Source organism: Schistosoma haematobium, chromosome 7, assembly GCF_000699445.3.
Source record: "Schistosoma haematobium chromosome 7, whole genome shotgun sequence".
NCBI classification, from domain to species: domain Eukaryota; kingdom Metazoa; phylum Platyhelminthes; class Trematoda; order Strigeidida; family Schistosomatidae; genus Schistosoma; species Schistosoma haematobium.
Window position 1 is genome coordinate 9,569,669 of NC_067202.1, and position 24,765 is coordinate 9,594,433.

Consider the following 24,765-nt stretch of genomic DNA (forward strand, 5'->3'; position numbering starts at 1 on the left):
GTACGCTTCTTTTCCACCTTTTCACCTTTACCATCTTTCTTGATCATGCTCCGGATTTCAAACCAAATAATCCTCAAAAGCTTCAGAAGTTGAATGAATATCTAACTGTTCCATCGCAGGCTCCATCGCGACGCCAATAAGATAATCAGGAGTATTTGAATTGTAGTACAAATGAGGAATCCCAGAAATAACGCAATTGCATCAAGAAGTACTGGATAAACACAAACGAATGTACTATATTTGGAATTCGAAATTAAACATTCAACAAGTACAAAGGAATCATTAGTTCATTCAAACACCACAGATAAACACATACATTCAAGACTACATAGTATATCGATTTACGTATTGAACTGACAATTTGAATTTTTTATAGTATGAACCATTTTTGCATTACCAATTAGGATTTTCTAGAGTTTTGTTCCAATTAGAAAGCGTTTCATAGATGCTTTCCTTAGTGAACAGATTCTATTAATCTAACTGCGGAAGTTTATGCAAAATCTTATTGAGGCGTTTTAGATCCGTTTATACCAATTGTTGTATATCGGATAACAAAAGAATGAATAAAATGTTTCTATTATCCTGTCTTGCTCTGAATACTATGTCTTATGGTTCCTGATTTATAAGGAAATTTCAGTCAACTTCACATGATTAACTTTCTGGTAATAATACTTTATACGGTCAACTAACAATAATGGACGTTCATAAATTTTACATCCTACTTATAGTATTATTTCTCAGTATTCCGACAAAAAGTTTTGCAAATAAACCGGAACGTACACAATACGATTTCTTGTCATTATGGAAATTAAAAAATAATGCCTTCGTAAATATAGATTACGGTTTACCTGTTAACATAGTTGGTGGTTTATTACCAACTGTGAAATTGCAGTTTATTCGCTGTAAACCAGAGAAAGCAGGATATTGGACTATGACAGATTGTCAAGCATTATATATACCATCTGGCTGTCATTTTACTTATGAACAAATAAACTTGTTACAAAATACAACATCACAGAGCATCAATTGTAATCAACATGTTCAAAATAAATTAATACCTAACAGATGGACTGAAGAAGCGGATAAAAAGTCCACACAAGTTGTGAAAATTCAAGTGAATAGTGACATAACAAACATGAAACTTAAAGCATTCTTTTTGCACTGTGGAAAGAATTTAGCATACTTCAATGGCAAAACATTAATACCATTATGTGACTGGGATCATTACACTGAATTAGTTTCAAATGGTAATTCACTCGACGTTTATGGATACATTAATACTAGTTCAGTTCTATCTGGTAAGATGATGATATGATAATGTGCAGTGGCTTTGCTTAGTTGATCAATCATATTTATAATCGTTATTACATAAATCTGAACAGTGTTTGAAATCAGGAGACAATAAGAAGCTGGAACAACAGTTTATTAGCGAATAGCACTAACAACAAAGTCATAAGCACATCTAGCGAATTTCAAGCAGAGAGGCAAATATGTGTGTGGGAGCAAATACATAGACGTGAAGTGACTGAATTCATCTCAGTCTGTACGGACACTATCATCATATTTTTGCCTAAACTTATGTAGCTGATTTTGTTGTGGATCCAAAATTTTCTTTTCATTATATTTTGGGACCCGCATTATTGCATCGCTTGATTATAGAAAGCAGTCGATTATCAAGTATACCTATTAACTAATGTTCCTATTATCTATCAAGCCAATAGCCTCTGTGGTTAATGGCACAGTGCCGTCTCTTGAAAAGTAAATCAATGGTCGTGACTAAGGATAGGAGGATCTGAATGCTGGTTGACCTGAATACCCAATCTTACCCAGTGTTGTTAGATAGTTACACAACTTACTTTCTACATAGTTTTAGTTTATTTTTTGATTCCTTTATCAGCCTCTCTCAGCTCATTTCACGTAACTGTAAATCTATGTAAGATAGAAGTCGTTACGAACCACCAACTGTTCCTTCAATTTCTTTCTGATGAATTGTATTTAGCCTTTTTCATAACTTTAGCGTATACCTCGAGATATATTACTAAATGGAGACACTAATTATACTGCGTAGTAGCCGATGAATAATAGGATTTTGAAAATGTATATGACCTTGGCTAGAAATGCTTACATATTCCACTCAATTATCACTCAGCATCGTAAATAGATTTAAACCTTGAATACAAAGTTTATACAAGAAATATTCAGTATGGTGAATTTATGTTATAAACAAAGGTCATATGGGTACACGATACAAACTTCAACATTCATTCACAACAATCATTATCCAAAGTCGTCATAGATAAATCTGTGACAAAGAATAACCATATTTCAAATTTTTAAACAAAAAATGTTATATCTGCTAGATCATCCATCTGAATCTTATAAACTGAATACATAATAGCTGTTTGCTAATACATGTTGAGTAAACCTAATTTAAATATTGACTGAAACATATAGTTTTTATTCACTCACTTTATTATCTCTTTTTCGTTTGATATTTTAATAGCCGTTCTAATCAATTGAAAGAAATCTCTGTTCCAGTCTTTTGGGTAACTAATTTTTTAATATAAAAGAACTAAGAATTTACATAATTTCCAACTTGGTCTTAACCCTGATTCTGAAACATGTGTAACCTCAGAGGTAACACACTGTACCAGAACAGTAATCGAGTTTGAGACTAGTTAATATACACAGTTATAGACTTATCTATTTCATTATGGGCGACCTTTAAAATCTGAAGAATTGTAGGATGGATATTAAAAGTCGTATAATAAAGCTTTAGTTGGTTTATTGTCACATTAAAGGCAAAAATTATAAAATTTACTGAAGATAGTGGATGAATAAAAGATACTTTGAGAAGTTTCCAGAATTGTTGTAAATATTTTAGTGAAAAGTAGTGACGTTACTTAGACTTACACTTTTCTGTAGTTTCAAAATTTCAAATTATCGAACACTCCAAACACAGCAAAAGAAGAAGTAGAATTCCAAAGCTTGATTTGCTGAGCGTATTGTTAACATGATCATTTATTACATATGATATCAGTCATATAAAATGTGACATGCAGCCGAATGAAAAACTTTTCTGACTTCCACTACTCAATCCTGAATACAAACTAACCCATCTTTAATTTCTTATTTTGATTAGTTGCGAATGGCCTACGTAATTTTCCTGCAAACACTAATAACTGAAATGTTTGTGAATAATTGGTTTAATTTAGTTTTTGTATAAACATTGAGATATGTCAGCCATCCATTTACTACTATTATCACAGTGTAAATAACAAAAGATTCAGTCAATTCTAATGTTTATCATTCTAAATTTGAATCATGATCATCTGTAATTATTTCATTCAACTAAACAAATCCTCTGTACGATCTTTAAAAAGGAAAGAATCATCCTGACCAACGGAAGACATCTCACCCGTGATTTTTATCTGCTACCTATGTATAATTTCGTAAACATACTTTTTAGTCAAAGTCGTTCACTGAAATTACATGTCTTACTACAGATAAATAAGTTGTTCATTGAAATCTGAGATTTTATCCCACTGTCATAATGCCATAAGTGTCAACTTTAATTGACTTTGTGTAAAATTTCTGGGACAGGTCGATATTTAGCTCATCATCCCTTTGTTTATTCTAATATTTATAAATCACTTTATTTAAAAAAGAAAATACTGAAACATTATATTAGCCATCAAGTAGTTGATTATTGTTCACACGAACCTTTATTAATGAACGATTCACTGACAACATAATTGATGAGTTATCAGTAAGGTTATTGAATTAACAACTTCTATGAATCCAGTGTAAATCTTGTTTTGCTATTGAGGTATGGCAACTTGGACAGATGTATATACGCGCCTGGTCCTAAGTTGTCCTGACTGATTGACCAACTGAAGGCTGAAAACACAGCTGTGCCCCAGGTTCGAATCCATCAGTGACCATTAATTTTCTCATGACTGCAGGTATGTACAGGGTCTCCTACCGACTATCTCAAACCATCTAGTAACGAAACATTGAGTGTGTATCATAAAGTCATTTACATATAGACGGTATATTGCAGCTTGATTAACTGGATCCAATTAAAACTAAAGAGCTAGATGAACATGACACCGATCACCTGTTAATGATCAATCAATTCAGATTTTAGTTCCAGTTCGACTGTTAACAACAACTCCCCTTTTTATCTGAGGGAAGTTTTTAGCTTTTGTTTTTGCAAAGGGAACTTGTTGAAATACTTTATACTGAGAGCTCCATATTGTACTAAACTTGTAATGCTAAATAAAGCCATTAATAGTAATGATACCAATATAATAGTCCCCGGAAAGAGAAGACTCCAAAAAAATGTTTGACGCAATCAATTTTCTATTTTTGTTTCTTTATCTCCGACACAATGTTCATAGTAAAATCCTTATCTATTCACTTCAATATTTTATTTTGCAAAATACAGTTCCAATTAAATCTTTGGATTTGTGAAATGATTCATTTTGTCTAGAATATTCCATTACGTATTCATATAATTACTCATACAGATACTAGATTAGGAATATTATTATCTGTTTTGTCTATATGAGCATTAGGTTTACTGACTGGAAAATTAACCTGCTGATTTTATTATATGCATAGGATATTCTGATGAATAAGGGAAACCAATGAAAAACATATTTATAGCTAATAAACATTTTTTAAGGTGTTTGTAATCCTTGGAACTTTCTTTCCTTTATCCCTTTCCTTTAGTAATTTATATTTATTATTTCTGTACAATCACTTGGTCTGAAATGCAGAAAAAACCAGAAAATAAAATGAGACATATTTTATGTCCGAATTCATGTTCGTATGGTGCTGTAAGATGTTTTGGTAAACCACAAGTTAGAAGAACAGTTAGTGATATAAGGAAGTCAATAATGGCTAGTATTACACATTGTATTCCCATCGGATTAGGTGTATTCGATTATGAATACCAATGTCTATGTGAAAAGGTAAGTTGTTGTAATGTTATTTCATTAGTTCAGTATTTACTAATAATAAGCTATTTAGTAGTTAGGTAATAGCTATCAGAATTAGTATTTGTTAAGTCGCTGGAAATGTGTAAATTAATAAACTAAGTAGAGCCACGATCTACCGACTGTAAAAACATTGATAAGTGGATAACGTATCGGCGTTTTAAGTGAACGGTACTTGGTTCGAGTCCACGTACATCCAGTTGACGAGTTCCAAATATAAAGAAACGCTGGTCCTGAATTCCACTGTTAGCCACCATCATCTCTGCTTACAGTTGAAAGCTCTGATATTGAGACAATTCTTCTACAGAATCTAATCAACTGTTTATTAATGAATTACGGCTAGTAGATAAAATAGGATTCATTTGATGTATTAAGGTTGGCTGGTGACTAACAGCGGACTTCAAGACAGGTGTTTGGTCACAGCTGAAACTCGTCAGCGGAATGTAAGTGTGTCTAAACGTTGATGAGTTCGGATAGCCAGTGGCCTGTTAAATTGGCAACTACCTTAGGCTCGTAGTGGGCCTCAATCTAAAGATATAGCACTAGCATGACCCTAGCACCTAGAAGAATAGTTCAATCCAAATAGGAATATTTGGTATTTCTCAATCAATACATTAATTCAAGTATCATCGTTCATACATAACGGATAATAGTGGTTGAAATCAACTTTATAAAACGCTGATGTCCCACAAGATGATCTACATTGATTATAATTCTATACTTACGAATGGCTCACTACGAGACGTTGTATGGGCTCAATGAAACCATGGAAAAGATAGTTACTTGCTGTTGGCGTTAGATATGGATGTTGCTTGGTAACTAAAGTTGCTACACTGACTTTCAGATTTTGATCAGTGACATATACGAAGCGTCCAGTACCTAGAGTTCAATCTCACACAGGGTCCTGATGTTCACGATTTCATCCTGTCCGATATGTGAACAAGCTAACTATTTAGCTTTTCCCGGCTATCTATGACCCACTGTGAAGTAGAAAACTTAAAACAGTTTTATATGATATATTTGTTCTCTACATCTAATATTATTATCTATATCAAGCTGATCATGCCTGTAAGCTAGCATGAATTCTGTAATTATTATTTCCAGAATTTATTATTATCACTACAATCAAATTGTAATTGGATTAAGAAAAATGGTATTCTGCATAATTGCTTAGAAATCAATCAATCTTCATTTTTAATCATACATCACTCTGATTCTTATTTTGAATATTTATTGAAACTTCTTGAATATTAAGATATACCGTTATAGAAACACGTAATTATACAGTTATGATATTACGCGTCTTTTATTAAGAATACTAATACCTTTATTCGTTTTAAAAAAAATTCTTTTTTTATATGGTCATTTCGTAATTAGCAATACAAAACATAATTTCAATTTATACATATGTCAATCTAAGATCAATACTAATCTCTTTTGTTTTAATTTTCTTAAAAAGTTTCTATATTTAGCTAATACTCATTTTATGTAATTTTAAAGATGATCTAAAACTAGAAATCTTCCACTTCATCTTATTCATCATAAACTTTATAATAAAAATGATATTGTTTAATTCTGTAAATTTATATTTAGTGAGTTATCAACTTTCATTTTAAACATTATCATCGACAAATCAACGTGTACACTACAAATATAATTAAAACTGACATAATACAAAGGACCCAGTAGCCACAGAGTGTAGTACCGAATCAGCGCATTGATTTTTTTTGTAAAATACATTTTCGGTTGGTTAGAAAAGATGCGAAATATATCCATCAATCTTATCCATAGGATTTATTAAATAATAATCTGTCAATCAATATATTGTTCGTTTTACTGTGGATAAAACAAAAAAGTATAAAGAAACACTGAACATAGATTATCATTATATAAAAAAGAAACGGAAAGATTTAATTGTAAAAGAAAAATACGTATAGCCGTACAGCATATAAATTGTCTGACGTAATAGAATGAGTAGTCAGCGATTAACGGTAATCGTGCTCATCAGAAAGGACTATGAAAAACACTAGTATTTCTTTCACAAATAATCTACTAAAGTGGTGATTTCATTTTAAATTTTAAAGTTTATACTGCTTTGAAGATGGATAACTACTTTATCTAGGTTTTAAATATTCAACTTTAAGGAAGTCACCTGTCATTTAGTATTTATTTGAATAGTCAATTTGAATATATTAATTTAATTTAATTCCTTCTTCTACAAACAAAGGGTTATTCATGGAATTCTGATACACGGTCATGTGAACCAGAGGATCCTTGTACACTTGATCAGATATTAGCCGTAAAGGCTAATGAAATTCAAGAAGATAGGTTATGTGATCCGAAAGGAACTATACGATGTATTTATACACAATATTACAGAAACAAAGATATATTTGGTCATCGAATAAGGCTTAGTTTACACTATTCATGTATATGTCATCCTCAGTTTATGGGATATCGTTGTGATCGTTTAAGAAATTCATGCATTGAAGTAAGTTAATCACGAATTTACTTGTGTGTCTTTTAGTATTCATTTTTTACATTATATTTTACAAAGATAGTATTAAATACAGCTGACCAGCGTCCTACATGTATTATGAATCTCTTACATAATAGTTAATTAGAGCAAGATAAATATTCATGAAATAGAATTAAAAACCATGGCAAAATATTGATCGATCAGTGGTATGCATAACTATATCAAAATTGTTGATATTGTAAATAAATTTCGAACAATCAGCGTATCGCGATGTAGTTTCTGATTTACTATTGATGAAAATATAGATTTTCAACCGGCATGTTCCCTTCTCTCATGCATCGCGTCACATAAATTCAACAGTTTTTTTTCCCAAAGTAGAATAATTGTATTACTGTACGTAGTATTGTAGTGCACTCTGATTATGCTGACATATATAAATAGTATGTAGCGGAAATTGGAATAAGAATGGCTCCCAGTATCGAATTGGATTGAAGAGAATAGGAAGGGAAACAGGGCAACTGGAATAACAAAAGAATTGGAAAAATTATGAAGTATATAAAGGAAAACTGAAGGATGATATGTAAATAACGTATTTAATGTGGAATATTCATATTTTGAAAAGTCACTGTGTAATCTTGTATAAAACACCATGTCGTCATTCACTACACTATGGAATTAGGGAAATGAAACTTTCATGTTTATCATTATTATCAGATAACTATAACACATAGATCTGTTATGCTGTTATCAATAATTGATCATTTTTAGTAAAAATATGAAGAAAATATGTACTTTCAAAGTACCTTGTTCCTTCTAACATAAAAGATTAATTAAACAAAATCTTTTACCTAAAAACAAACACAATAGTGTATTGTATACTGTAAATGGAATTGAAGTAAATGATGAACTCTTTTACCGGAAATTTTTGTTTCTACTAATTATTGAGACCATTTTAACTTTACTAAATATCGTCTATAACAATTTTGTTGTTTCGTAAAAATATGTTAAAGATCATTTATCATCTTTCATCTTTATTAATTAAACATTCCAGGTCAATACCAAAAAAACTAATACGGATCAGGTAATTAACATCCAGTTCATCAGTTCTAGCAATGTCATACATGATAAATGATGAAAATATACAGAAATAAACAAAAGAATCGGAATTTTATCAACTTTGTTAAATTTCCTTGTGAAAAGAAAAAAGCGTCGCTTGTAAAACGGAATGGATGAAACAAAAAATTTACCATAATTACGTCTTGCATTTAGTCGGATAATAAACCTTAAATTACAATGCACTGAACAAAGTATATTATTTTCGATAAACTTTCATCAGGTTCTACAGTAATTCATCAAAATTAATAATTGCAAAGAATAGGGAAATTTAAGACGAATACACTGTTTATAATGATATCATGAGAATTTACGATTGTTTGTAATATTACGTAAAATTATTAGTTTTAATAGTTGAGATCATGAGTGAATTGAAGCTAGACCACAATGGAAAACCTCAAAGCACTGGACGGCCGTTTCGTCCTACTGTTGAACTACTCAGTAGTGTGCTATTATTATAAATAATGTTAAAATGATAAAAATGTAATATTAATTTGAACGGGCTTATACCTTAAACGATACTGTGTGATTAAAAATCATAATAAATGTAGATGATAACGGAAGATGGTCGCGCATTTTCGTAAACTGATTAGACTCGAAATTCAACAGAACTGTATTTTAGCTTAGCAGTCTAGAATTTAGGCAATCGTGCGCAAGACTGAAGAACGTCGGTCCGATTACGTTTGACAGAGTCGTATTCATGCAGTTCTGAAGAGTTTAACAAGTGATTTTGGCCAGATGTTGACCCACACTAGTGACTGACTTCAGGAAAAACTCCTGGAGTTCTAGTGAGAAGCCGTTACCAGTGAAGTTCAACCAGGTCTGTTGGGAGATAACAACTCACTGAAGACAATGGTGTACGGTGGCGCAACTTCGTGGATTGGTTGAAGTTAGACATTAACACCGTTGGGTGCCGGCTCAGTGGTCTAGTGGTTAGGTGCTCGCGGGCGAAGCCAGTAGGCCCTGTGTTCGAATCCCGCATGGTGCGGGATCGTGGATGCGCACTGCTGAGGAGTCCCACACTAGGACGAAACGGCCGTCCAGTGCTTCCAGGTTTTCCATGGTGGTCTAGCTTCAATCGACTCATGATTTTAACTTGTGACATACCAATATGTTTAATTAATTCCAACTCTTTACATACTGTGAAAGCTGAATTACCATTCAATGACAAAAACTTGTTCATAATGAGAAAAGAATTAATGATTGAAGTTCTAAAGTGGATTCTTTAAAAATTGCTTAACGTAATAACTCTAGAATATAAAGATAACTTTACTGTGTTATATAAAAAACTTTGGAAGTTTAGAATGAGAAGAGGATGCATAAGTTCAACTCAGTAAACTCTGTTTACAATCATCTGATCAATAGAGATCAAAATTTTACCAAGGCATTTGAAAGTGTACTACTGGCTCTCCTTGAATAAAAAGGTCAGGGTTAAGCTTTTTAACTGCTATGGCTTCAACAGGTTTTGAAAACTTAAATCGTGTCTGTTTATTCATAACTTTGAACGGATTCATTGAATCAACGTTGTACTGCGTATTTATTAGGTGGCACCCTTATAAACTACTCACAAAGCTTTATCTTTGATGGAGTAAGGTTGCGGAATTGCGATCATTAAAACTAGTAGAAGACTGTCTTTTTCCCTTTTTCAATATACATGATTTTGCATGTACGCCTAAACTGATACATAAAACTGAAGTAGACAGATGACATACACTGGATTAATTTTGCATGTATTACTGTACATAGTACTGAAGTGGAATAAACTTTGTAGAGAATATATCAATAACTAGAAATAATTAAGCACACAAATATGTGTGTAGCAACGAGATACAATGAGTTGGTCACATAATCCGTAATCATTTGTACATAGTAATCGTTAGCATTTTGATAAGAAAGATGTGATAATATCTTTACAAAAACAGCTGATCAAAGTGTTTGCTAATTTGAAAAATAGATTGATGCTTTAGCGCAAAGTAATATAATATAGTAATTGTATATTCATTTTCTAAGGAATAAAATAAGTTGTCTAATGTAAATGAATGGCACAGGAAAAAATGCAACAAACAAATCTACCTTACTTTATCTATTTTATATATTTGACTATTAAGAAAGACCAACAATTTTGAAAACCTGGAAGCACTGGACGGCCGTTTCGTCCTATTGTGGGACTCCTCAGCAGTGCGTATCCACGATCCTGCTCGCGGGAAACCAACCCAGGGCCTTCAGTCTCGCGCGCGAACGCTTAACCTACTGGACCACTGAGCCGGCATCCAATGGTGATAGTGTCTAACATCAACCAATCCACGAAACTGCGCGAGCAACTTCCATTGTACTGAGGTAGATACCTGTCTCTACCTGACATGGATTAGCCCCACTGATCACGGCTTCTTACCAGAACTCCGAGAATTCCCTCACGAAGCTAGTCACTAGTGAGCACATGTTGATTACTAGTATGGAGGTTGTGGAAATTATTACGTTTTTGATTGAGATCATGAACCGATTGTTGTTAGGCCAACAATTTTGAAAACCTGGAAGCACTGGACGGCCGTTTCATCCTATTGTGGGACCTTTCAGCAGTGCGCATCCACTATCACCATTGGATGCCGGCTCAGTGGTCCAGTAGGTTAAGCGTTCGTGCGTGAGACTGAAGGCCCTGGGTTGGAATCCCGCGAGCAGGATCGTGGATACGTACTGCTGAGGAGTCCCACAATAGGACGAAACGGCCGTCCAGTGCTTCCAGGTTTCCAAAACTGTTGGTTTAACATCAATCGGTTCATGATCTCAATCAAAAACGTAATAATCTTCACAACCCCCATACTAGTATTAAGAAAGAAACATTTTCGACAGTTTCCGTTTGATTTTATTTATAGCGGTATTAGTTATATATTGGTTTTTCGATTCATGTGATTTTAATTTGGCTGGTATTCATAGTAAGTGAATCTTTTTTTCTTAGAGTTTTAAACCTACTTTAAATACGCTTCACTGTATTAAAGTACACTTTTGCCTTAAAAAAGCACCTTCAATTATTTTGATTTAGAATAACTTACCTAATCGTGTACCAGGAAATGAAGCATGTCGTACATATTTAGGAAATAAATGTAATTCAATAAATGGTACCAACCACTATACATGCACTTGTGTTGGGAATTATAAACATTCACCAAAATATTCTTTCTACAATTGTTATGAACAAAGAAATATATGTGACAGCGTAAGTTGTTTTCTATTGAAGTATGGTAATATCTTAATTTATTGTGTAAATAGTACGCCTTATTTTTTATAAAAGCTCTCTGTGATAACTCTAGCCTTAAATGAAACGAATTATTGAAATTCATTCAATAATATGTTTTTTTCTAAACAGCAGACAAAAGTTAAATTATTCTCAGTATAAAGGTGTGTAAATTCTTGAATTCCATTCAAATCATGAACCTATTAATGTTGGACCACCCCTGAAAACCTGATAGCACTGGACGGCCGTTTTGACATATTAGCAGACTCTCCAGGAGTGCTCATTCGCGATCCCTCACGCGGGACTCGAACCCAGGACCTGTGGTTTTGTCCGCGGACGCTCAACCTTTAGACCACTGAGTGACATTATGAAGTCAAGATGAAGTTTTCCTATTTCAAGTAACAAAAGAGAGTAGTTAATGAACTGATTAATGGATGTTAGTTTTCGTCACACACAAGCATCACGTATCGGACGAGGTTTTCGATATTAGCGAATGGATTATGACTTTATGGTTTAAAATTAATGCATTTGTCACGATACCTGATGATCACGTATCTAAACACTGGAACGACTATTTGTATGTACTGAAGATTATTACCATAATTGCATAGCTGTTTAGTAAACATTATTTTTCAAGGAATACATATTTGGTTTAAAATTATGACCCAAGTTGATATAATTCATTTATATTCAATTAATATTATTAAACATTGTAAAACATTATTTTATCTTATTTCTATTGCCGTAATATTTCTGCACATTATATTTTGTATCTCGTTTACTTGTACGTCTGTCTCACTGTGTGATTCTCATGTCAGACCAGTCACGTCTCCCTTGTAGCGGTATCTGTTAACGTTTAAAATGCTTCATTCATGTTTTCAGAAATGAGGCAAAATACTTTTTATCATTATTATTTATAAAGCGTTAGTTAAATTATGAAGTGTATTTAGTGCACTTAAAAATAAAAACCTAATGAATATTTAGAATTTAGTTTATAAATTACCTGGCGAGTTCGGTGTTCTGATAATTAAATCAGGATTTTTTTCTGAGTGGTATATACTTTAAATTTGAATCACTCGGTAATTGTTTTGTTTTCAACCTTTATTGGGTAAAAAAAATCCAAATCTGTTGATCAGAAACTTATTTTGTTGACGTTTGTATCAAGATACATAACTCTGCTTGGCACATTATTTAAACTGTTTTGAATAGAAAACATCTTATTATCTTAATAAGATGACAATTAAAACTATCGTAAACTGACGTAAAATTATTATTTGCATGGTCTTCATCAAAAAGTAATATGGAGATGTATTTTTTCAAACTTGTTTTAATTAAGTATTCATGTGGCTTTACATGTCATCAGTAAAGTATTTGGACTTCTGATTAATTATGTCACAAGTTTAGACTAATAAGAAACTTATATGTAATTCGGAATTGTACCACAAGTAGAAATTACCTTTTGTTAAATATTTGGGTATACGTTCGATAAAAAGTGATCAACACAACCTCAGGCTGCTGAATACACTTGAAAGATTTTTTAATTTATTCCATTTCACGATATCAATAAACCAGTTTGTTATCTTAAAGTAATGAAGAGGAAATGACTTTGTATCCAGCCTTTTGTAATTAGTTAATGAATATTGATCGCTATATGAAGCATTAAGTCTATTTGGAATAGTCAGTCATACAGTAGGTTAATCAAAAGTTACCAAGTGAGAATGACCACGTCGTGTCAACCATAAGTCTCCTAAAGGACAAGTGCACGTCATTGGCCAATAATTAACTTCGTTTTCTGAGTTTTTACACATATATATTTCGGATGGTAAAGTGTTTGATCAGAGGATAATTATTTTATTACTCATTCCAACAAATTTTCAAACATACAGTGAAAGCATCTGAAGTTAGCCGGTAACGATTACTTTATCAACGATCAATAAGAATTCTGCACTTTTTTGATCTACAGTTCAATTCTAAAGTACAAAGTTACAAAATGAAGTGAAGTTTTACATTTAGTACAGAGAACTTTTCATTTTATTTCCCACATTAATGATTTCAAGTAATTACATTTTATAGCTGTTCTGCAGTTCAATACTATATCGGTGATTTCCAAATTATTTATTATATTTGGTTCAAAAGTTTTTGAAAGATTTGCTGAAACTGAAAATACTTTTTTTACATTATTTGCTTTCATTAAAACAAGTAACATGGTCTCAACAATAACATTTGTTGATTGTTTTACAGATAGTATGTCAAAATAAAGGAACTTGCATATCCAGTGGTGACGGTAAAAAGTTTTTTTGTCTATGTGAATATGGCTGGAGTGGCAAATATTGTACAGAACCTGAAATTAGACAGTGGTATGTATGAACGACAATAGTTAAAACTAATATTTGTCATAAGAAATTTGGGTCATATGACGTATGAGATTTATTTCGATTGTTGTTTTTTAAATACTTGATTTATGATTGAGTCTATTAACTTCATTTAAATTAATACCGTCATAATATTAAAAGAAAGGAATTTCAATGGCATACTTTATTTGTGATGGTGTATGTCAATTAACTACGTTTCAAATCATTAAAATAATAGATGGAATAACTTATTATCTAAATAGGGTTTACATTTTCAGATAAGTAAAGAAATATGATTCAATGGATCTAATAATTATAAATAATAAATAATACGTATGTTTGAAGCTAAAAAGGAAAACAATTGAAACATTTCACTGATTCTGACTAATAGCATCAATAGTAAAAGCAGTTCCTGATGGATCTATCGGGGTTACAGAAAACGAAGCTAAGTCTTGAAGTCAGTCAAATCCATCGAACCATATACTAATTCGTATTTATTATCATACTTCAGGCTTCCTTGGAGCCCGTGGTCAGAATGTTCAGCTACATTTTATGCAAACTATGGATGGAAACTTCGTACCAGAGAGTGTCGTTTACTTGGTAATGAAAGTATCTATTCAGGAAAGTGTTCAGGAAATAAAATGGAGCTCCGGATATGCACAGAACGGTAAATATATATATGAATACAGTTTCATTTAGGTTTTCTCAAACTACTCTTTACCTTTATTACCATAATAAGTAGATCATTCACTGAGTAAATTAGTGGTAACCTTCTTATCGATGGTATTTTTTTGCTTATGTACACAAATAAACTTTGCCCAGTTATAAATACAAACTTACGCATTAAAAGAAACTTCAGAATACCACTTGATTTAAAAAGTAGAGTTTTTAGTGGCCCTTCATCTTGACGTCAGTTAGATCAGACGATGTTATCGACGAGTTCACCACTTTAGTGGTTATATCGTATGAGTAATTGTTATCAAAATATTCATGTCGGCTATCCTCGCATATAATTATCGACTTAAATCGCATTAGTGAATAAGGGAATTAAAATAAGTCAAATACGAGAATAGGTTTCGAATACATATGTTTTGTACAATCATTGATCCAGGCAGACGATCAAAGGAGCGAAGTGAAACGAAACGATACACGGTGGAGAAGGTTTGTGAGCCAACACAATTTAATTAAGCGTAAATCAATATTTATAGTTAGACAAAAATAAGCTACAGACATGTGATGAATAGGATAACATATACACACATATACGCTCATATAAAAACAGTCAAGGTTGTTAAGTGAATAATTCAAAAATGAAGAATATTAGAGAGAACAACTGATTTCAATAACTTCATCATCAGGCTCTACATTTATAAGTCCATAATTATAATATTTTACAAAGTGAATAATTATCAAGGTCAAAATTTGACTCAAGAAAAATCGATAAATTTGTCTGTCCAGAACCTAGAATAAGTTATATGAGCCTAACAAAGCTTTAAGTTCATTATTTTAAACAAAATACATACGAAGACAACATTTGACTATACTTGTGCTAGTGACTTCAACATCTCTTGACTATTACTTTGAATAAGGATTTCATTTTACCTTAGCTAGGCTTCGATACCTATATGAAATGTTCGATGATTACTGAGTTGCAGTGAACTTTAGTTACATCTAGATAAGCACGTCATGAGATAACAAAATAAATGTGTACTCACCTATGACGAGTAATGGATTGAAACAATTTTCAGTAATGCAAAAATATTAATGAATTAGAATTAAATAAATTAGTCTGTCAAGAAAATTATCCAACTAAATAAACACCGGATTTCTTAAATGACTTTCATTTCATTCTCAATAATAGTGATTTTCATATCACGTCAGTTTCTGTACTAAGTTGTTTATTATTTATTATACTGTCATCAGCAAACTACATAAATTGACAAGTAAGAATAATTTGTATATCGTCGTACAGCTTGAGTAGGATGTAAAGAAACGTCAAAAGTGAACGCTGTTGTAACTTGATGAGGCGAGAAGTGGGATCCAGGATGTGTGTTTCGTTTTATCCGGGACTTGTCAAATAGATTTATCTTCACGCCAAAGTTGTCTTTTCCGAGACTCAAATCTAGTATCGTTTGCTACGAACGCCATAGCATTATCTGCTTAGCTTCTGAGCTCAGATAGCTACTCACTAGTGCCACTAGTATGAGATTCAATTCAATTTGAACTGGTTTCAGTTATCCCGTTGTTGATATTTTTGACTAAAATTTGATCAGTCTTGACTGGGATATGTGTTAATGGATGACGCGATGATGCTTGAAGCAAACGGTAATGGGCTTGAACCCCAGAAAAGATATAAGCTCTGGTATGCATGTAAATCTAGCTAATGAGTCTCGAATAGGACGAAATGCGCGTCCTCGATTACACTGGTAACCATATTCCAATAATTTTATGTCAGCTTTTGTCATAATGTCTATAACGAAGAAATCCAAACAGGATGCACATATGACAAGCAAAACTGGTCGAATTTCACTTACAAATATCAACAACGAGTTAATTTGGGCCACTTTAAATTGAATCAAAGTTGTTATTACTGCTTCATGATCGTAAACCTGACATTAATTTTCTGGTTAACTTGATTACGAACACATTTAATGGAAAATGATGATGAAATATAGTTTAACCAAATTAATGATTGAAATGTATTTCGAATAAAAGGCCATGACAAAGTAAACATTTTTTTTCCCAAAGCTACTGAAAACATGCAATCAAAAGTTTTTGGTTTGAAATAACATTTGACTTCACCGCGTGGAAGAGAAAATCGTTTAGGACAAACCAAAATACCGGAACGTGACTTTAAATATTATTTGCAGTTTATGTTGATGAAATGTGAATAAACGAATTATTAATACATTACACTAAAGGTTTAAACAGACGATCAAAACAAAGCTGTTTAAATCAGCATTCATTGCTTTATCAATAAACCTTTTTAAAAAAACTTCTACGGGTATGTTAATAGTTCACCTCAATAACAGACGGATCTCGCTAACATTAATGTAACTTAAGGATCTACCGGAGATAAAGTTTATTCATTTCTATGTATTGATGCATGATTGTATTAACACTCATGCTTACGTGTAATTTTTTCTCAGCTTACTGGTTTATTATTCATTTGTCGTTGAATTTTTCAAATGTTATAGGTTTCCTTTTGCATTTCAGAATAGTTTTAAACAACTTTCTATGTATGTTAATCATAGGCGATAAATTATTGTAACGGAAAACATTGTCAAATTTAAACGAAACAATTGTTGTGGTTGATAGATTCGTTTCATATTTTAAGATGAAAAATATAGTCTTAGAAATGTATGTCAAATTTAATTATGACGAAAGAAATTGTCAAGAGTCAAGAAAAGTCATTAACATCTTCGGACGAATGTGAAAGACAGATTAAAATATTTTCAGACTACGTATATCCAGTTTTAAATATTCACAAGTTAAATGGACAGCTATTAAATAAAACATGACGTGAATACAAGTTCAAGTACACAAAATAATGAAAGCCCACCAACGTTATTATTAAATGTGGAGCTACGATTATATTAGCTTAGTAATTGCATTCAATCGATAAAATTGATGGTATAACGCTGTTGATTGAAAGCAGATGATAATACCTGTAATACAAATTTAAACCAAATTTCACAGGTTGAAATCATGAGTCAGTTGAACCTAGACCACCATGGAAAACCTGGAAGCACTGGACAGCCGTTTCGTCCCAGTATAGGACCCCTCAGCAGTGCGCATCCACGATCCCGCACCCCGCGGGAGTCGAACCCATGACCTTCTGGTTTCGCGCACGAGCTTTTAACCACTAGACCACTGAGCCGGCATCCTGAGTTCGAATCCCGAGAGGTGCGGGATCGTGGATGCGCACTGCTGAGGAGTCCCATACTAAGACGAAACGGCCGTCCAGTGCTTCCAGGTTTTCCATGGTGGTCTAGCTTCAACTGACTCATGATTTCAACCTGTGAAATTTTTAAAACTCTCCACAAAACCCATTCTGTTAAACCAAATTATGCTTATTTTTGGATTCTAGAGAAAAAGTAGATATAATGGTTTGTGAAAAGTTCCTATTGCAAATCAAAGTATAAGTCATCACCAATTTTGTCTCCTATACCTAATTTTTATCGTTTCCGTTTTAACATGCCTACCGACCAAGTACACTACAGATACCAAACTTTGTAAAATAGACTAATTTTTTCTTGAAAATGGTAGCTTGTAGTTTATATATACTAGAAATAGATTCCTTTTTCATTTTTATTTGCACTGTTCTGATTTCTGTCTAGCAATGAAAATATGTACCGTCGGTTGATAAATTTATTTAAGCCACATAGTTAATTACACTCACTACATCTGACTTCTGGAGAAAGCCAGTCGTGTAGAGAAAAAACATAAACAAGTATATAATTTATATGTACAGTATACAACTTACTTTTAGTAATAAGTGTTTTCTCATAGTTTTGTTATTAAAAATTAAACTAACTAAAGTAATCGATTACTAGTATGCTACTAGATCTCAACTGAAGTCTCATAAGTTAGTTGAGATCAGTAATGAGTAGACCATTGACTCGATTTATAAAGAATGTGTAACATCGGAATAACTTTCAAAAGACTACCAGATCTTTGTAGTTGATTTAGAAGAACGTTAAGTATCATTTTATGACATAATTCAAACACCTAACTGTGCATTATATAAATATTTCATTTGATATCATAAGGTTAATAATTATATTGTAATCCTGGAGATTATTTCTTCTTGAAAGTTTATGGTATGGTTCCAGATGACAGGTAAGACTTAAGGCTGTTGACAAAAAAATCAGGTCGAACTTGAGTCATGTGACTAATAAGCTTTAAGTGGTTTAACCTGGAATAATTATTTCTTTTGTGTTTCGAAAGACTTGCTGCTTTACCTTCAATGACAGATTATAATATTATGTACAAATATTAACTTAATCAAATTCGTAAATTCTTCGAGATACATGGTGTTTCAACTGACACTTAATTTTCTTAATTTACGCGTTCCCATGACAATAAACCACATATTTTCTCATTGATTTTTTGTATCATAAAGGTGCGGTGAGACTATAATTTATAGGCGACCTATGAACGAATCCTAAGTGGCTTTGAGAAATTCCAGCCAATCATAAAGTAGTTGGTATGGTGTAAAGATATACTATACAAAACCAGAACATTAAAGTGGATACACTTTTTTAACATGGTTTAAAAACTTTTCAAGGTTAGAAAGAGGCTCTACAGGTCTGAAATCATAATGAATACGATACAGGAAAGCATCCATATGACTTTAAAATAATCGACCTCTAGAGCCAAGAAACGGTCGCAAAAATTCTTTAGGCCTCGACCACATTACTTCTATATTATTTGTGTACACTCCGCTGGTGGGATCTATATAATGCCACTTATGGATGACGATAGGACGTACATAACCATGTCTATGTAAGCATCGTTAAGCTGTCCAGTCATCTGTGTATATGGTGGTTTCCGGCTGCATATATTCACGTATACTTAGTATTATAGTCGTGACTTGCCGATTTCTAACGCGTTGAAAGTATTCTTTTTGAGATGATCCATCGTATATTTCAAGGTCCTGTGGAGTATATTTATGGGATCGCTACTTACCCAGTGTTCTTTAACACGTCGTCCTCCATTGAATTTTCGTTTCCTAACAGACGTTTTGTCTATTTCTACGATTCTCCCGATTCCTCCAAACGACTCACACAAGGGTGTTATTTTTATTGCACATATATCTCTGTAATACTCATACCAGTGAACTGCCGAAGCTTCAGTAACACCTGAAAAGGTTTCAGCCAATGTTACTTATGCTATTATTATTCAGTTTGCAACAATTATTATAATTTGTCCAAGTCTCAATCGGCATCAAGCGAAAAAAGTTTCCGTTTTAGTAGACTCTTCCCTCCAATATATATATATATATATATATATATATATATATATATATATATTACATCGAAATACAACATCGCAATAGTCTGCACAAGGTCCATAAGTCATTTGATTACCGCAATTACAAATAAAGGAACCTCTTAATAACCTCTTCAGAGACTATAACCTCGCCGAACGTGCTCGTTTATATTATTAATTCATGACCGTGGCGTGGACTCTTTTAAAAAATATTGTTGTAATGGAATATTTTATGAATTTTCAAAACCTCATTCTACTTGTAAAGTTATTGCGTATATGGTAGACTTAAAGTGAACAGACAAGAATGTCTAAATATTATGCCATGGGGTTAATCACTGCTGAATTAAATACTGCATAATTTCGAACAGCACATCATTTTAATAAATTTAAATAATCTAATGGGAAGATAGTCTTCGTCTTCTCTTTGTGATGGATTATTCATTTAAAATTTATTTACGACTACTGAAAGTGGTAAAGTGTACCAATTACTTCTTATTTAGATGATAGTTTTTAGCATAAAATGATAATGTGATAGGTAATTTAAAAATATCAGTAGAGATGCCTTACTCAAATTTTTAACTCCCTAAAGAGTATGTTCATGAATTTCACTGGCTTAAAACATTTACGTCTTCCCGAAACAACACAAAGGGAAATCCCCATCATCAGTAATGATTGTTATCACTACCAAGTGATTAATCCTTATCAGACACAAAATCATGCTATTACGTCTGTAATAAATGGCAAATCTAATAAATAGTGAGCATACTATTAGTTGATTTTTGAATGTTGAATTTTGATGTTTAGCTTGGATTTATCAACGCTTTTAGATAAAAAATTAATTTATTCCAAGCATTAGTTGTAAATTTATCCCTTAATACATTTAGATAAAGCAAGACCAATACTTGTTGAATTAAATGAATGGATTCTATTTTCAGGCTTGTCATCGGCTGCGAACAGCCTAAAGTTGCATAAAGTTATATAATTAGAAATTAAGGTTTGACATACTTTACCTAGTGAAGTTGAAATTTGTAAATGAATCGTAACCAGAAAAAGTGTAAAATAGCTCAAGATACAGTGATAATCAAGATTAAAATTCAGAATTACTTTTTTCTTGAGAAAACAAGAAAAAAACTGGTCATCTGAAGTATGTGTGTTTATGTCAAACACCTTTATACAATGAACATAAGTTTTGTATGTTATATCACCATTATCTGTAGATTTATTTATTCAACCATTATTATTTTTACCACCCTAAATCAATATCGTAAAAGTGAAATAAATGAATGATTTATTGAATGTCACAAAAGTCTATAGAATAGATTATGATAACTTAATAAAGTCTATGAGAATGGATTGATTGTAATAAATTACCTCAGTGCTAAGAAAACTTGGACCTCCCAGATCGCACGACGTATTCAAAACATAAGTAAATAACCGAGTTAAATAAGCTCAACTATAAGTAGGATATGGTAATAAGCGGAATATTTAGTACAATCAAAGGATGTCATAATAATGTTATACCATTCAGATCGTGGTTATGATCCTAGATGGGTGGATAGTTAAACCTTATATTCTATTGCGTACAGTAGAAGTTTATGAAAAACATCCAGCATCCACCAATTTTTTAGCTGGAAAGTCTATTTTTCAGTTATTTTGCTCTTTGTAATATATGTTTGGTTGTATAAGAACTTTCGTGTAAATCTGATCGAATAGTTTCACAGAATTCGGGCGCCGAGTTAATGTGAGACATTAAAGACGAAGAATGTATTTGTAAAATCTCAGCTAATGAATTTGAAGTAAATCCGATGCTTCGTCTGGCAAACTGGTTCAAGCATTTTCAAGCAAATATAATCGTGAATCATAATTATCGAATATAAATAGGTACATGGTTCTTCGGCTCACTGTTTACTGAAAAGGTCATCCAACGAACGTCAATAATTCACTTGGTGTTGTTTTATCTGTATCTTCCCATTGTTATTAAAGACTGCAATTGATCAGTCTCATGTTGGCATATGTGCATCCTGTACGGATGCCTCGATATAGCCTTAAGTCACGAGCTTTTTAAGCAAAGATGGAGTGAACATCAACTCTACGTTGCAGTTACATCCAGCTGACGAGTTCCAAGTATGACAAAACGCGCGTCCTGGATTCCTTTGCTAGCCATCTTTGCTTTAAAGGTTCAACGAAAGCTTAATATATATAAAATTATCAATTCAAATCTTAGTAATGATATTTTCAGAATGGATTGATGTTTTGTCTGGTCATATCAAACTACTAATGTGAATATTTTGACTGTCACGAAGATTAATACAATGAAGTTTGGAAAAGTTAACAAGAAATAAGTGAAAAACCAAACATATAATAAGATTAGAAAATCGTTGTTTTATCTAAATATCAAACATGAATTTCTAAATAACCAGTCATCACATAGATATGTAGTGAATAAATAAAAATTAAAAAAATCACTTCATTACGTCTTGTTTATTAAGTTAAAGACTGTGCACGATGTTTAATTCACTTGATATTGTTTGTTTGAATCTTCCCATTGACGTTTAGGACTGTGATTGGTCAGTCCCAGAGTGAATATCAACTCTGAGGTGCAGGGTCATCCAGCTGGCGAGTCCCAACTGGATTCCTTTGCTAGGCACTATCCATCTGTGCATGTGCAGAATGTGTTTAATTTATAAGACACAAATAGAAATAAAGTAATATTCAAATACTACTCAAAAATATATAACTTCAATTCCTGTCTTCTGTGGAAAACATTTCATTAGTATTAGATTCATATCCATAAATTGTCTCTCGACTTATACATTCTGTTCCGTTCTTTATATTAGTGAAATTAACATTTATTATTCTTTTTAAATGTATTACTTTTTTAACACTTCTGGGGATTTAATGTAACTCAATACGGAATCCGGGTATGCAGAATCTTAAATAGCCAAGAAATCCCTTAAAGTATGTTTGTTGTAAGTAGTGAGTATATCAAAGTGTAGTTTAAAAAACTTTCTACTTTGTTACAAATAAGTTCGATGTGAAATAATTCGTAAGTAAGGAAAAAAGAAATAATTTAGTTTCGATCGTTATATGATATCCGATGCTTTTTGACTTTGAATTAGTTATCGATTTGACAGTAGCATTTGACCATGAAGAGCTTCCAATCAACTCATCTTTGGGAAACAGTTATGTAAATATTGTTTATATGCATACTGCAGACTAAGCCATAAGTGGATTTTTAAAATCCCAGAAATGATATTGAGTGAAACCAGCAATTTGAATTGTTGAAATTTGATTCAACATTCTAAAGACATTATTAATGTAAACTGTATTCTTTACAGATTGATCTCGGTCAGGCTAATTTTTAAGATCGAATAGCATGGGATAGCTGGTTCATCATAACGGGGAACTCCCAAATGTGCACATCCACTACCCCACCAGTGATCACACTGCAGTGGCTCGGTTTCAAGATAACTCTGTGGGCTTCATTTATCAATCACCCTGATAACCCTTAATAATTAAACCACAACGGTGTAGAGATTTAGAAAGCAACACGAAGCTCCGACTATAGTTCAGAAAGGCTGATACGAGCGAGCAAGCGAGTACAAAGGCGAACTCAGAGTCGAATCAATTAATTAGATTCAAGCACTCAGATATATGTATGGAAAAGCGAATGATCAATCAAGCCATATTTAAGGAACTAACATTTAATCTGGAGAGATATATGCGTGATGTGTGTGTGATCAGGCAAACAAGTTTTGATACAGACATGATAGTAGTAATAATACAAAGAAATTGATAAATTGTTACTGTTCGAATGACACTGTCTGTTAAATAATTTAATAAAATGGGCTCAACAAAAGCAACCGTTAACAAACTTAATTGTAGGAGAGGTACTACCACACATAGCTCCTTTAAACTTCTCTGTGGCCGTTTAGCTAGAATGTTTGCATCTGCACCAACTGAGCAAATATGACTAAAATTAATTTTGAAAATGGTTTGAGGATCGTCCAATCCTATCGGTGACAGCTGTTTCACTCCTGAAATATCTGGACCCTGTCAATCATGACTTATCACAAGTACTACAGAAACCTCTTGAAGTTTGTCTCTTATTGTCTATTGTTGTCTATTATGACTATCACTGCCTAGTTTAAAATTAAACTTACCATGAATGTATTGAATGATCAAAGTGTCCTTCGTTCGTGTCTAAATTGATCATGGCTGTTCAGTGTTGAAAATTTTAAAACTAACTTGAAACAAATTGTCAATTCTCCCTGAGTTTCAATAACTCGTTACAAAACTACCTTGATGATGAAGCCCTTTTGGGAAAAATCTTGAAAGTGTCTAATTATTTCAAATTGATTAATATTAAATCTTCAGTTTGATTTTTATAAGCATTACGAATAGGATTTATTTGCTTAGTTATGTATATTTCATTATTTATTTTAGTTTTCCGGATTTCACAAAAGAATATCTACCAATTATAAAAATATTTTTGATGTTTTTGTGTTACCTCATCACTTTACATTTATCTGCTGATATTATTTATTTTCTGCTTCAGTCAGAACGTGATTAAATGATAACACTATGAACAGTCCC

General features: G+C 32.4%; 1 protein-coding gene across 3 annotated transcripts; it reads left to right on the plus strand.

Moving 5' to 3' along the window:
* Positions 1–383: 383 nt before the first annotated feature.
* On the plus strand, positions 384–24,765 carry MS3_00009564 (uncharacterized protein; the record flags this gene model as incomplete). Of its 3 annotated transcripts, XM_051217939.1 has the most annotated exons (8): positions 695–1,298; positions 4,738–4,979; positions 7,231–7,494; positions 8,534–8,563; positions 11,633–11,806; positions 14,066–14,181; positions 14,687–14,842; positions 24,616–24,765. In XM_051217939.1, 8 exons carry the CDS (start codon positions 695–697, stop codon positions 24,740–24,742), a joined length of 1,713 nt encoding a protein of 570 aa, XP_051064373.1. In that variant the 3' UTR covers positions 24,743–24,765. The 3 variants fall into 3 exon arrangements, with proteins under 3 accessions (XP_051064372.1, XP_051064373.1, XP_035586227.1); XM_051217938.1 differs by lacking the exon at positions 24,616–24,765 and having other exon boundaries at positions 384–1,298; positions 14,070–14,181; positions 14,687–14,913; XM_035729691.2 differs by lacking the exons at positions 8,534–8,563; positions 24,616–24,765 and having other exon boundaries at positions 14,687–14,913.